Source organism: Sapajus apella, unplaced genomic scaffold (genome assembly GCF_009761245.1).
Source record: "Sapajus apella isolate SASKATOON/1434 unplaced genomic scaffold, GSC_monkey_1.0 scaffold38, whole genome shotgun sequence".
Lineage (NCBI taxonomy): Eukaryota > Metazoa > Chordata > Mammalia > Primates > Cebidae > Sapajus > Sapajus apella.
In genome coordinates this window covers 14,171,283-14,186,658 of record NW_022436978.1, presented here as the reverse complement: position 1 = coordinate 14,186,658, position 15,376 = coordinate 14,171,283, and the positions used below count along the sequence as shown (strand labels likewise).

At 42.3% G+C, this 15,376-nt stretch overlaps 1 protein-coding gene and 1 long non-coding RNA gene across 2 annotated transcripts; one reads left to right on the top strand and one right to left on the bottom strand.

Moving 5' to 3' along the window:
* Nucleotides 1-417: 417 nt before the first annotated feature.
* On the bottom strand, nt 418-13,623 carry LOC116564883. Its single transcript, XR_004275146.1, has 3 exons — nt 13,536-13,623; nt 739-744; nt 418-429 (listed from the first exon to the last, which is right to left on the bottom strand). It is a non-coding gene; the product is annotated as an uncharacterized LOC116564883 (long non-coding RNA).
* On the top strand, nt 8,812-13,595 carry RTP4 (receptor transporter protein 4). The gene is made up of 2 exons (XM_032298283.1): nt 8,812-9,056; nt 12,300-13,595. Exons 1-2 carry the CDS (start codon nt 8,902-8,904, stop codon nt 12,880-12,882), a joined length of 738 nt encoding a protein of 245 aa, XP_032154174.1. The 5' UTR covers nt 8,812-8,901; the 3' UTR covers nt 12,883-13,595.
* Nucleotides 13,624-15,376: the final 1,753 nt, after the last annotated feature.

Genomic DNA, 15,376 nt, shown 5'->3' with positions numbered 1-15,376 from the left:
TATGTCATGCCTCTTTGGTTAAGTGCAGATTCTAAGTAATGTCTTGTTTTGTTTCAATTCTCAATTGGATTTTATCCATAATGCTAGACTCAATAGTACTTGTTATATTTCAAATCTGTCTAATACTTGCACTTAAAGAAATTACAGAGGGCCACAAATGAATATAGATCATTGTGTGCTCATTGATGTGAGGTTTAGAAGAAGCTTTGGAAAAGAGTAGCCTAGATTTTATCATCTTTTTGTAAACAAATGCCCACTTAACCTACTTATACCAAGAGTTTGGCACCAGACCAAGCAGGGCCATGCCAGTTTCTTCTATATTTTATTTTCAATTTCAGGGAAAGAGGGAGAGACACTCAAAGATTTTCATAAATCTAAGACTGGAAAAGGCCTTAGAGTCATCTTCTCCAGCTGACATTTGGTGCTGAACTATTCAATATCCTCACAATATGGTCACTCCACCCAGTCACTGCAATGCACTTCTTGCAGAGCTTGGATTTGAATCCAAGTGTTTAATCCTTAACCTGGCCTTGTTTATGCTATATCAAAATTCCCGGGCTGCCACTAGGGAGAGGGAGCTGGAGAGAGCAGTGAGTGGGGTAGTTTCCCACAGTTTGGAATGACGGTTGTGTGCATTTGCACTGAAATAGTGGCTCTCCTTGAGGCTCCTGTCTCCTGCATGTAGTTCAGCCCCTTGGAGCCATTGGAGATGAAATTTCTTCCTCTTGCACATGGAACATCTTTCTCCTAGTGCAACTTCCCTTCCTCAAGGTGAGAGGTCCCATCTACCCTACCATCCTTCCCTCTTCCAGCTTCACCTGAAGTCTCTGCTTTCTCTGAGGGAAAGTAAGCTCTACCAGGAGGCAGGCCTTTGACCTTCAGCAGGACTGTGCTCAAGTTCATCACTCCACTACACACTTGGGACAGTGTGGTGCTGTCAACAGCACCAACTTGAGATATAGGAAGACTTTGCTTTTCCTAATGGAGAACCAGAGCCCTAATCCATCCATACAATGACGGAACTGGAACCAAACTTGGAGGCTACCTAGTCCAGTGCTTTATCATGCAGAAAGGGAGGTGATTAGCGGCACAGCCTGGAATCAAATCCAGGTCCTCTTATCTCTAATCTGGTCCTCTTTACATTTATCAGATTCCCTGGGACAATATTGCATTTTGTTCTCCCTATATATCTGTGCCAGAATAATTTTTCAGCTCGGTTTCACATATTTATACTATGAATATTCATCTTCTAAATCTCAGGAGCTTAGCAAGAACAAAAAGTGGATCCAAAAATTAATCCATTATCGGATGACATGGATTACAGCAAATACAAAGTAGGAGAAAACACACACAGAAAAGTAAAACCTCAGAGTATTTACAGCCTTATGACATCCATCAGGCTGTGACCAAAATTGGATAAGACAGAGCATTATAAATCCTGGGGCTGTAAGGGAAGCACAAGGAGAGAAAAGCGTGCATAGCGGCTGCTGCCCTGAGCAACATTCATCATCTGTGATCTCCCAGCCTCACCGTCTTCAGAGCCTGTCCAGTGCACAGTGGGTTTTGTTCTGAAGCAGTAGGGCTGCACTGACACTGATCCCTCGCTACATTCTTGACATATGTGACTGATACCCAAAAACTGAAGCTTACAGGGCCAGCCTACCCCTCCTCATGAAACAGTGTTATAAAGTATCTGGATTTTTAAACATGAAAATGAAAAAAAAAAAATATCTGCCTGAAGGGCCAGCAGAGAAAGAGGGAATCGACCTCTTGGCCTCAACAACAATGAATAACCTAATCCATGATCCTGTGGCTGAGAACCAAAGAGTGCCCCACAGAGAGGTACACAAACAGGCTGTGAAAATGACCCATCAGAAGGAACTCAGGAGAAATCAATAACTTCAGTGGAAGACTCTAGGTCAAATTCTGAAACTACTCCTGGGTGAATCCTGTGAACTGTCCTGGGGGCAACGAGTCTGCATCTTTGCAAAACATTTGCGTTGAGGCGAAAATCAGGAGTTGTTTAATGTACTCATCAAACCGCCCCTGGGTGGGCTTGTTTGTTTCCTCCTCATTTCTTGGGCTCTTGGCTGCTCTTTGCACAGGTATAAAATTCTCACTGCCATCAAGAGGGGCTACAGGGGTCTCACTGAGGCCCGAGCTGCATTCTCATGTCCAGACTGAGTCTGCAGAGGTAAAAAGTCAAGTTACTACATATTGGCGTTATCATTGGCAGGCAGTATGGCCTCGCCTTAGCTTTGCATTGCAATAGCCCCAAATGATCTGTCGCTGTTTCTGGTAGCTCTTCTCCCTTGATTTCAATGTGCTCTGCCATTAATTAAATTCATACATTATACTGTGGCTATATCCCGGACTCCATTTATCAGACAGCAAGCTGCTTTCCAGTTCCAGGTCAACTCAGCCATAATGAATAGACTCAGAGGCTGACCGTGTCTTCCGGAGTGTCACCATGGAAGACAACACACAAGTGGCAGTTAAAGCACCTTGTTTCACATCCTGCCTCTGCCGCTCATAAAGTGAGATCTGGGCAAGTCACTCAAACTTCCTGAGCTTCCTATTTTTTATTTACAGTGACTTTTATCCAGGAGTATTTCAGTATCATTACTGGAGCTTTTAAATAATACAAGTCCCACCTCATACTTGTGGAATCAATTTCCAGAGGTGGACCTGGATATCTATATTTTGCAGAGCTCCATTAGATGCATTCATTCTGAAACGTTTCTCGACAAAGGACATTAACCACTGGGCTATTGCAGGAACCGTATATATATTGGTATAGAGGTATATTCTAACAGATAAAGTGCCCTAAATCTTAGTTATTCGTCGCATCTTTTGCTTTTCTTCTGCCAAATACACAGACATAGACACTTTCTAGGTTCTTATTCTAACTTATCTCTTTCCTGTCCATATGTGAGCCCTTATCTCTTCTCACTCATGAAATACTGAGTTCAAATGTTGTATTCCATTTAACTCCCATTACTTTATGCCTCTTTATAGTCTTTCTTTTTTGAAATAACTTTATATGATTTTTAAAATTACGATCCATCTCTGTGTCATATTATGATATATATATGTATATAAAACTAAATCTAATGGAATGAATATTATTATTATTTCCATTTTACAGCTAAGGACATGAAGGTTCACAGAGATTAGGTAACTCAGCAAGTATTGGAAGTGGAATTGATAACCTTGTCTTCTAATTTTAAGTTCATTGCTTTTCCCATTGACTAACTCTGGGAATAGTACCCAAGTTTTTACTTATGATTTAGGTGTCAGCTATTACAAAGCCAGCAAGTTATAAACGGAAGTCAGGGAACATTTAAAATCCCTTCCATGGCTTGGTGGTTTAATTATTATTGTAATATGTTTAGAAATGTGGATGGCTGATTCAATTCTTTATTTCCCTCCGAGATATTATTAGCTGAGTAGAGAATTAGTCTGAACTGTGTGAGACTTGGCTCCTCTCCTAGAAAACAGCATACAGGTGGCCCTGCCTCCTTGGGTTTATGCCAGGCTCCCTTTTCCTGACCCTGCAAGCATGGAGGGCCATGTCCTCATCGCCATGCAGAAAGGAAGTCACACATGACACAATTGGGGGCAGTTCCTATTCCCCACATTTCCCTTCTCTCAGGATGATTAGACATTGTTAAACCCAAGTGTGTTACTCTGGTGAAATAATTTCCCTTGAGGGCAGACTCTTAGGGAGAACAGAGAGTTCTAAGTATTAAACAAATATGGTTTCTTTTCTCCTCACATGATGAAAGCACAAGAATATTTTTCTCTATCTTCATAGCGACAACCTGGTGCGGCTCCTGGAGGTAAAACTCATGCAGGTGTGAGGGTTCTCCTAAAACTGAGCTCCCCACACCCCCAGTTTTTTAAATAGTCAAGCTTGTTCTCATGGGCTTCCAGCAATTGCCAATTACAGTTTAAAGTGTTCTTACCCTGCCAATACTAGTTCCTGCTGTGACCTGTGTTCCTGGGCTCTGGCTCTGATGAGCAGTGACTCCCTGTTTCTGCCCATCTGTCTCTCCAGTTTTCAGAGTAGCAGTTTGCCCTGTGACTTTGATTCTCTGAAGGACTTCAGAAGAGTTGTTGATTGTCAGTTTGTTCAGCTTTTCTGTTGTTATGAGGATGGGGGTGATGTCTTACAAGCTTCTTACAAGTCAGACTGGAAATGGACTTTCTTACACATGGGAAGGAAAAGAAGGTAAGTTACTCTCTGTCTTGGTTGGAATTATTTTAAAAGCAGAGCCTGAGACAAGAACTTGTTGCAAGTAGTTAATTTGAGGGCAGGAGTGAAAGGTTGGTAAAGTGAATCAGGGACAGGAGAAAAGTTCATTTATAGAGTACAGCTTTGGCCTGCTTTTTTCCTGACATTGGCCTGGCATGGGAGTGATTAAAACCTCTGCACATATAGGGTACCTGTGTTTACCACAGCCTTGGAACAGAGCACAAGAAGTCCTGCCTCTGATTTTAAGACCGTTTGTGCTGAAGAAAAGGAAGTGGCTGTCAAGAATAGGAGTCAGGGGCTCTATTTGAAGTGGTCTCAACTGGCTGGGCAGCCTTGAGCTGGTCACGTCTCCTCTCGAGGGCTTAGCTTTCTTTAAGCTCATGGACATTCTCTCTACCAAAAAATAACCAAATGATTGTCTATTGAGGCAAATCTTACATCTGAGCAAGGGGCCTCAAGAGGCCTGAGGCCAAGCATATTTTCATAGATAATGCAAAACAAATGGCCCCTTGGGAAACTTGTAAGTTTTTATTTTAGTTCTTTTGATTTTTTTACATTTCTTCCTATTTCTCAGAGGTTACCTTTAACATAATCTTTGCTCTCCTGAATGGTGTTCTTAGCAGGCTTAGACACGAGGCCTGAGCAGCAGTTGGTTCTGGATGTCACACTTCATTTCACTTCTTGTTCACCTTTTACAGAGCAGTTGGGCACCAAGAGGTTGGACAAGTGTCCTGGGGGGAGAGCTGCCATAGTGAGGATGTCCATCTCCTCTTTCAGTCCAATACCCACCAATTCTTATCACTCTTGTCTAGTCTCCTTTCTTCTCAAGCCTAAAATGTCCCCAAGAAGAACATATTTCTATGTGTTAAGTTTTGTGCCAGCCCTATTTGTGATGGGTCATGTGATATTCCAAAATGGGTGCATGTCTAAGATTACAAAAACTGAACGTAAGCCTTGATTAACCCAAATCTATCTTGACTTTAATTTCTGTAATTTGTAAATTAAGAGTCAGACTATTGCAGAAATGGAAAAAAATGTTTCATACACCAGTCAGTTTCTAGTGGCTGCCTAGAACACTGTGATGAGGGAAATTCTTAAGTTATACCCGGATCCTGAGGGAAAGGTGAGAAGATCGATTGGCAATGTCTGTCTTAGAAAAGAAAAGGGGAGAGACATTGCTTGCCAACCCATGATTAGAATATCTTGTAGATTCATTCTGGCTTTGAACTGTTAAGAATCTAAATTTTTCTATGCCCTCCTTCTTCACTTCTTCAGAATTCATCTGTGCTTTTTTTTTTCCCTTTGGGGATTTTTTTTTTTCTAGCTGTCTCTCAGCAGTTCTTTAACCAATCTGGGATAAGGCTTCAACAGTTGAAAACTTGAAGGTTACAACTATCTGAGGCTGGGTGCAGATAAGTCATGTGTTCCTTGGGTAAGTCATTTTCTTCATTGGGTCTCAGTGAAATTGAAGGGGCTGTCGTAATATATCTAAGGTCTCCTTCAGTGACCAAGTCCCACAATTCTATTATTCTGGAGTTACAATGCCTTGGTGAAAACGTCAAACAAACAAACCACCAAGTGGCTTAAGTGCATTGTAAGATTGCAGAAGGGCCTTTATTTTCTTCTTTTCCTTCTCTTTTTTCCATTCCTTCTTGGTGATGAGGAAGGTAGTGGACTTTATCCAACCCTCACATCTCAAAGCACACGTGAAACTGTAAAATATGTATTTGGTCACTGACTCCATTTCCTGGCATACAACTCTTAAAATCCCTAGAATCTCTGAAGAGATCTTTTTGTATGCTAATGAAATGACAGGTGGCTGGCTGCCCCTAGGTAGCTTTAGAATGAGAGCTGGTCACCAGAAAACTCCAGGCAGAATTAGAGCATTGGGACTTTCAGTCCTATCCTGTAATCTCTAACGCTAAAGGCTAAGTTGATCACCAATGGTCATAGTCTAATCAATCATGCCTATGTAATGAAGTCTCTATAAAAGCTCCAAACAGACAGGGTTCAGAGAGCTTCAGGATAGCTGAACACAAGGAGGGTCCCAGAGGATGGTGTGCCCAGGGTGGGCATGGAAGCTCTGTGCCCCTTCCCATGCTTTTCCCTATGCATCTCTTCATATATATCCCATCTAATACCTTTACAATAAACTGGCATGCATAAGTAAGTGTTTTTCTGAGTTCCATGAGCCACTCTAGCACATTAATTGAACTTGAGGAGGGAACCCTAATTTATAACCAGTTGGTCAGAAGCACAGGTAAAACAACGTGGGGCTTTCAACTGGCCCCAAGTCCCAGTCTGAAGTTGTAGGGGAACAGTCTTGGGGACTGGCCTGCCACCTTTGGATCTGATGCTAGCTTGAGGTAGATAGTATTAGCATTGAATTGAATAAGAGGTCATCTAGTTGATGTCCTCTGCAGAATTAAGTGATTGCTTGCTTATTGGTGAGGAAATCCCTCACATGTTAGAAGTTTTTGTGTTGACTGTTATTGAGTGACAGAAAAGAAAAAGCACTTTGAGTGTGTTTCTTCAATACACATTACCCTTAACCTTTCTCCTGAACCCCATGCCATGGACCAGGCTGACCTGAAAGGCTGGGTGTGTCAAAGGGCACACATGAAGCAAAGGCAGAAGGAAATCATGCGGGAGTACAATGGACTCATCAAGCTACATTTTGGGAAAAACAGCATTTGAGGTTGCACGGGTCAGGAGACTCTCTGAAGGTACACTCTGAAGATACAGAATAAATAGAGTGGACTTGGGATCCTAAACCCAGCAGAAAGTGAAGAGAAGGAGTACAGAAATGATTTATGCGTAAGTGGGGCAAGAGAGTGAAGCTTGGACCCAGGCACTAATTTGCCATGTGACCTTAGGCAGGAGACCTTATTCCTCTGGGTCCCAGTTTTCTTTTCATTTCTTTCCCCCTCTTCCTTCCTCCTTTCGTCCCTCCCTCCCTCACTTCCTCCCTTCCTTCCCTCCTTCCCTCTTTCTTTCTTTCTTTCCTTTTTTTCTTTCTTTTCTCTCTTTCTCTCCCTCCCTCCCTCCCTTCCTTCCTCCCATTCTTTCGTTCTTCTTTCTTTTGATAGAGTGTTGCTCCTCATGCCCAGACCAAAGTGCAATAGTGCAATCTCAGCTTCCAGGTTTAAGCGACTCTTCTGCCTTGGCCTCCCAACTAGCTGGGATTACAGGCGTGTGCCACCATGCCCAGCTTTTTTTTTTTTTTTTTTTTTTTTTTTTTTTAGTAGAGATGGGGTTTCATCATGTTGGTCAGGCTGGTCTCAAGCTCCTGACCTCAAGTGATCCACCTGCCTTGGCCTCCCAAAGTGCTGAGATTACAGGCATGAGCCACCGCACCTGGCCCCAGTTTTCTCATATATAAAAATTAAAGGGAAAAGGAATCAGTTGATTTCTAAGTGTTTTCACAACTCTAATATCCTGTGGACCTGATTCCGAGTTCCTAGAGTTTCTTTTATCATGTGTACAGACATAGGTATCCAGGAAGGGAAGGCAAAGAGAGAGTGTGTTTCTAAGTCCTTACAGGGCATGTGAAAACCTAGAAAGCCCAGGAAGCCTTAGGCTGATCCTGTCTCAGAGACAGAGGCTGTAGCAGGGCTCCTAAAGACCTAGGCGTACTGCTTGTCCTATCTCCCCTGTTGGAATTTAAGCCCCAGGAGGACAAAGCTTACTCTCTGGAATCTCAGCATTACAGACTTACAAATGTCTTTAAAGGTCATCTAGTCTCAATTCCTCACCCCAAAATGGGAATTCTCTGTATCCTACCACTGAAAGGCGGCCCCACACCTGCTTGTATATTGCCCTTTCAGATAATTAACAGAGTGAAGGGCAAAGTTATATAATCCCTTCATGCACCCGGACTCCTACCCCAGGATCTAGGAAATCTCCCTAGGGTTCCTCTGACATTGGCTCCAGTGTTCCAGCCTGGAACCTGAAATGCCATTCTCAGCTTCTCTTCAGGGAGTGAGGTGGGTGGAGACATGGCAGGTTTTGGAGTCACACAGACCTGGGTTCAAGTCTCCCTTCTACTGCTCATTAACTGAGGGGCTTTGTACAAGGTCCCCCAGCTCTCTGTGCAGCTAACTCACAAAATGCCAGGAATAAGCCTCCCTCAGGGGACTGGCGAGGATTCATCAGGTGCGTGAGATGAGCATTAAACACGTGCTCCCCTATCCTGCTCCTGACCTCCCTATCTCCAACCAGGGTGTGAGCACCTGGGGGGGTAGGGACTGTTTCTTAGCTACGGGACACTCTTTTATCCCAGTACCAAAAATAGTGCTTTGCCTATTATGAAAAAAAGAGAGAAATAAAAGCAAATTTAAATGTGACCCCAGAATCTAGAACAGAGCTCTGTACTCAGACATCTCTCTTTCAGCAAGGGCTGTTAACTAACAATGTTCTGCTTCTCTCTGTCTTTGGAACAAAGACTCGTTCTGTGTACCCAAACAGTCTAGAATGAAGGTTAAAAAAACAGCTCATGTTCATACATAGAAACAGAAACTGACCTGAATACCGAAACTGAACTGAATACCGAAACTGAACTGAATACCGAAACTGAAACTGTTTTTCTCTTCCTGGCAATCGAGCAAACCTGAAAGCTACTCTCTGAGCTTCAGAGGGAAAAAATGACTATAGATATCTGGACTTGGGAGCAGACATTTCAAGAACTAATCCAAGAGGCAAAACCCTGGGCCACATGGACGCTGAAGCTGGATGGGAACCTTCAGCTAGACTGCCCAGCACAAGGGTGGAAGCAATACCAACAGAGAGCATTTGGCTGGTGAGTGTGGGTTTCCCAGGCAATAGCCCTTCCGAGAAGAGAGGCTCAGGCTCAGCTTAGCATGATTCATTCCTCTGAGAGCTTGTTAAGGGAGTAAATATCAGCAGGATCTCCATCCTATGGTGGTCACAGTGCTCTTTAGGGTCTGAATGAGAAGACGACTCCAAACCTCCATTTTGTTTATCTGCAGGAAGTTTCTTCTTTTACTATGTTTCCCTCCCTAAATATTTCTGGAAAACCCTGAAGAAGGCCCCAAGTTCCATAAATCTGCCCTTCTATTTTCTTGCCACCTCATTTGTTCCAGACTACCTCTAGAGTCATTTGCAGTCTCCCCATCAGTCCTGACTGGCTTCCCCCAGCTGCAGCAGTTCTCCAAGCCTTGGCCCTGTTCAATACAAGCCTGGGATTGAGTCATTTAAAAAAAAAATATCCTGAGAATTGGCTAAGATCAAGCAGTTACCCTGAACATTGCTTTACTGAAGGCCTGGGGATAATACGAGAGAATGATGTTGCAAAAACTAAACGTAAAACCCGGTTCATGGAGTAACCAAGTAATACTCCTTCCTTACTCACCACTTCCCCCTTTAACCCCCAGCAAGCCTCCAGGTTGCAGGAACCACTTTCCTTGCCAATGTTAGTGTTGCAGAATATTCAGGAGACCGGAGTAGCCAATGGGTGAAACCGGAGGATTTTATTAAGGTATCCAGCGGCTCAGCGGATTAGCATCCCCAGGCTGAGCCCAGGAGAAAGAAAGCGGGGTACTTTTTATGCTTCCGGGATGACGTAACTGCTAACGGGCTTACAGAAGCCAGAACAAAGAATGGTTCATTATCGTAACATGTCTTGTGATGTACATTACATTTGAAAAATAGCATTTTGAGAAAGACATTGTACATTCTTTGGGTGTTATCTTGCCCTGTGACCTTCCAGCTGGTCAGCAAGGAAAACAGGAGTCTTGAGATGCCTGGGAACTTTGCTGAGTATGTGGGGAGAATAGATAAGGTAGGTTTTACAGGGAGTTAGTTAATTTTAAGCAGAGCTGGGGGTTAGGTTTTATATTAAACAACACATGGCTGGGTTCGGTGGCTTATGCCTGTAATCCCAGCACTTTGGGAGGCTGAGGCATGTAGATCACAAGGTCAGGAGTTCGAGACCAGTCTGGCCAATATGGCAAAACCCCACCTTTATTAAAAAATACAAAAAATTAGCTGGGTGTGGTAGCACACATCCATGATTCCTGAGGAGGAGGAGGCTGAGGCAGGAAAATCTCTTAAACCCAGAAGGTGGAGGTTGCAGTGAGCTGAGATCCTGCCACTGCACTCCAGCCTGGGTGACATAACAAGACTCCATCTCAAATAAAATAAAATAAAATAGAATAAAATAAAGTAAAATAAAATAAAATAAACAGCACACAACACAGTAAAATTTATTATATAGCAACTATAAATTATAAGGTTTTGTTTCTCCTATTATTGCTATTATTTAATTCCCTTCTTCATTTTGAGGGTGAGAGTTGCTGACCTGGACAACCAAATATTTCTTTTTAAGTGACACACAGGACCTCCAACCTAGCTTTCTCCTGACCTATTACTCAGTTTGCCTGCCTGCCCCATCCTGTCTCAGGTATGGCCTTCTCCACCCCTTATGGACTATTATCCATACCATGTACTTTCAGACTTCCACGCCCTTGCTCATGGAGTTCTGCTTGCCCAGCAGGCCTTCCCTCACCCCTCGCTACTCATCCTTCAAGGCCCACTCTAGTGCCTCCTCCTCCTAAAAATATTCTCTGGTTCTCTAGGCAGAGTAAGTATTCCTTCTTATACTTTCCTGTAAGATAATGGAATAAGATAAAATATCTATGTGTATGTATACATAAATGATATGATTATATATACATATGTACTATGCATTTCAGAATAATGAATTTATAAATAATATATGTATATGTTATATATTGCGTCTAATACAATGTGTGTATATATATGTATATACAATATGTTATATATTGTATCAGATACAGTATAAATTCTGCAACTGAAAATAAGCATATGTATATGTTATATATTGTATCTGATACAATATATACACTATATATAGTATTATACATATATATTGATATGACACTATATATATTGTATCAGATACAATATATAACATATACATATGCTTATTTTCAGCTGCAGAATCTGTTGTTTAAATAAAGCCCCCTGAACCTCTCCAGAACAGTTCTCAAGTGACTTGTCAGAGCCCACAGAGCAGTCATTTTGCTCTGCTTTCTAGTCCAGTGAACTGTGTAAATGTTTCTTTCCACACCAGCCAGAGCTTTTTGAGGGACTCATGATGTCTTACAATGTTTTGGCACTCCTCCAGACAGAAAGAAGGTGTTTCTCCTGTTGGGTTGAATTGATTTGATAGTCATTTTGATATTGGAAAAGCAGTCTGCCAGTGTACTTTGGAAAATAGCAATCAGCTTTTGAAAAGCATTTTGTAGTTTATGAAGTAGTTTTACATATATGATCTCATCTGATGCTGACAATATAACCCTTGAATTTTTTTTTAATGGATTCAAACAATGAGGCTTATAGAAGGGAAGGGCTTTATCTAAGGTCTTCCTGATGTAAACTGTGGACTTGGATCTTCTCCCCAGGTGTGAGGGATGCAGGTGCCAGTCTGTTTCTCCAGGTGTGAGGGATTAGCTATGCTGCTCATCAGAGGCAATGTGTTCAGCAGGTAAACAAGATTAATTTCAGATGGCCTGGGATTAGCCACATGCCTCTAACAGGTTGTGTATCCTTTTCATGACTCAGTTTCCTTATCTTGATATTGAGTTTAATAGGGCTTGCTTCACAGGAATGCTTTAAAGATGAGATGGGATAACATTGTAAAGCATCAATTATAGTTAATGCCTCAAAATAGATACTTTGCCAAAGCTTTCTGTGACCAAAACTAGGAATAAGTTTCTCTGGAAGATGACAGACATGATTTTCCCTCGGAGGCATCTAGAGATGTTTTACTAGCAAAGAGGTAGAATTGGGCATAACATATGGGTGGATACTCAGTAGGTCACAGGAAAAGATTTATCTGAAACATGATCCTTCTTGTTTCTGTTTGTCAATGACTGGAACAATCTAAATCACATGATTATTTTCCAATTGGAAAGGATCTTAGAGACGGGCCAGGACCATTTTCCCTCAGGTTAACAATCAGCTGAAGGCATAATGAGCATCTTCCTTCTGACTGCAGGTTCCGGTGTTCCTCCTGCCAGCGGAGTTGGGCTTCTGCCCAAGTGAAGATTCTGTGCCACACATGTTGGAACCACTGGACATCACAGGGCCAGGTGCATGTGAGGGTCTTTGGCCAAAGGTGCCAGAAGTGCACCTGGTCCCAATATGAGATTCCGGAGTTCTCCTCGGATAGCACCACGAGGATTCTGAGCAACCTGGTGCAGCATATATTGGAGAAATACTACAGAAATGGCATGAGGAAGTCTTCAGAAATGCCAGTAATCCCGGAAGTGCCCCTGGATGGGTCCCATGACACAGCCAATTGTGAGGCATGTACTCTGGGCGTCTGTGGTCAGGGCTTAAAAAGCTACATGACAAAGCCATCCAAATCCCCGCTCTGCCACGTAAATATTCGGAGTTCCTCACCTGGAGTTGGTGTGTATATCCCAAACCAAGCCAAGAACCCGTTAGCTGGGGCAAAGGAGGCTAAGGGGAGTCAGTATGAGAAATCAGGGCCCAGTGATGGCTCAGATCCATCGGTCATCTTTGTCATTATTCTGCTGTTTGTCTTTATTGTAGTCAAATGCTTTACATCAGAATGATGGAAATAGGCTTGCCACTTCTCTGGTTTTAATTCCATGGAAACCAATGAACTGGCTGCCATTTCAATATGACTGAGAATTCACTGTGAGACTAAGCAGGATCAAGTTTGTAGATAAACACTGGTTTCCTAGATATTCTCTGAAAATCGTGTAAAACATGACCAAGTACATGATGGATTTAGTAATAAATATTATTGGATTTCTAAAAAGTCTTCATTTATTCACTAAGTCATTCAGTGATATCAATATACATAGCTCAAACAGTGTGGTAGGCTGAGTAATGGTCCCTCCTAATGTATGTACGTTAAGACATAGGTCCCCAGAACCTATAAAACATGTTACTTTACATGGCAGAATGGACTTTGCAGATGTAATTAAGGACCTTGAGATGGGTAGATTATCTCGTATTGTCCTGGTGGGTAAGAACTAGGATTTTAAAAGAGGGAGGCAACAAGGTCAAAGTCAGAAAAAGGAGATTGGACAATGGAACCAGAGGTTGGAGTGATGTGCTTTGAAGTTGGAGGAAGAGTCATAAGCAAAAGAGTGAAGGCAGCCTTTAGAAACCCAAAAGGAAAAAGAAATGGAATGGATTCTACCCTGGAGTTTCCAGAAGGAACCAACTCTGCCTGCACATAGCTTTAGCCCAGTGACACTGATTTTGGACCTCTGACCTTCAGAACTGCAAGATCATAAATTGGTCTTGTTTTAATGCACTAAGTTTGTAGTGATTTATTAGAGAAGCAATAAGAAATGAATATAGTTATCAGTATTACAGTATGAATCAGGGAATTATGTTTTAGATATGCTTCAGGTTTGAAAGAAAAAAGAGCACTGTATACACTAGAAATAAAAATCAACCCCATCCCCTCTTGTTTTCCTTCTCTCCTACTTAAACCCACTCAAATATCTCCATCTCAAAGAGATTTCCTTTGATTTGATGATCCTTGGAGCTATCATATTCTCCCTTCTTTCAGCATTGGATTGCGAAGCACAGAAGCACTTGCCAATCCTGAGATCCTCTGATGCACGCTTCACCCCCTATTTTCATCTGTCTGCTAGGCATTTCTCTATGGCCGTCATGTTTAAAGCCAAGTTCAACAACTCCTCTGACTTTCCTGTTTTAAATCCCCCTAGTCACCTAAGCTTATCACCTCTGAGTCATCTTCAGCCTCTCCCAATCACCAACACTTATTCTTTTGTCAAGTTGCTCCCATCTCTTCCTTCTACTTTTCTTTGTCATCCTCTCTCCCCACCTAGTTCAAAATTATTGAAACACGAGGGGATTTGGACTTTATCTCATAGGCAATAGGGATTCATTTTAAGCATTTGAGGATATGGGCAATTTGAGTAGAACCACATTTTAAAAATACCATCTACTTCTGGGAAGAATGGAGTACAGAACAGAGATAGTAGGAAGTCTGTCTTGCAATAGAATAGTGGGAAACACAGAAAGGGGCTCCCATAAACTATATATAAATATCTTGAAAGAATTTGAAGACAAATATAAGGGGCCAAAAGACCTAAGGATAAAAATTTCTCCCTTTTTTTTCTGGCCATATCTCTTCATTTTATTTCAGGATCCCCCTACCTGTGCTCTCTGCATACATACCCCCTCCCCAAACCACACAGCTGAATTCCTGAATTCCTCCTGTTTTCATATCTTTCTGGGTTTGTTTGTTTGTTTGTTTGTTTGTTTTCCCCACATAGAACATTGGCCTGGGGATCTACATGAAAATATTATTTATAGCCTGGTAAGGTTGTATGACCTCAGCAAGTCATAATCCCTTCTGGGGCTTTAGCCACACTGAATGACAGCAAAAGGAAATAAAGGCATCAGTAAAGAAGGGCAAGGAGAGTGGTTAGAAGATAGGACGCTGATGGATTAGTGGCAGGTAACTGACTTAGCAGAGTAGGGTGAGCCAGAATATAAGTTTAGCGTGGAAAAATCAAGATGCCATTTGTGTCGCACAAGTCCGAAAAAGCTCCAAACTGTAGGCTGAAGCAGCTCTGAGAGAGAGCACTGGGAAGGCTAAAGTGGGCGTGTTGGCTGAAAGACTATACCAAGTGTCTTTCCCCTATCCCAGGCAGCCTAGTAACCACGCTTTACCCAACTGAGGGAGAAGAATGGAGGCTGCTTCTCAGAAGACATTTCTCATAGGGTCTATGGCTCAGGGAAATCCTTAAGAGAAGGGGAGCTGCAAACAATCAAAAAGACCACAGATGCTCGCATACTGAATAATGAGACTCTCTTACTCCCCTACCAGCCCTTGGAGCCAGTTTTATAAACTACCTGCCCATCTCTCATAAACACAGAAGAATGGAGGATTCCTTTTCTGGAAAAACAGATCTGCTCCAGATAGAAAATACACATACTGAAATGGGGTGTGGGGGCTTCTCCAATGAAATAGTCAACTCAGAGTAAGCCCTTCGGATGCTAATCCCCTCCAACAGAGCATCCAGGTGGCTTTTTAAGGTCTCATATTTGTACTTTAAA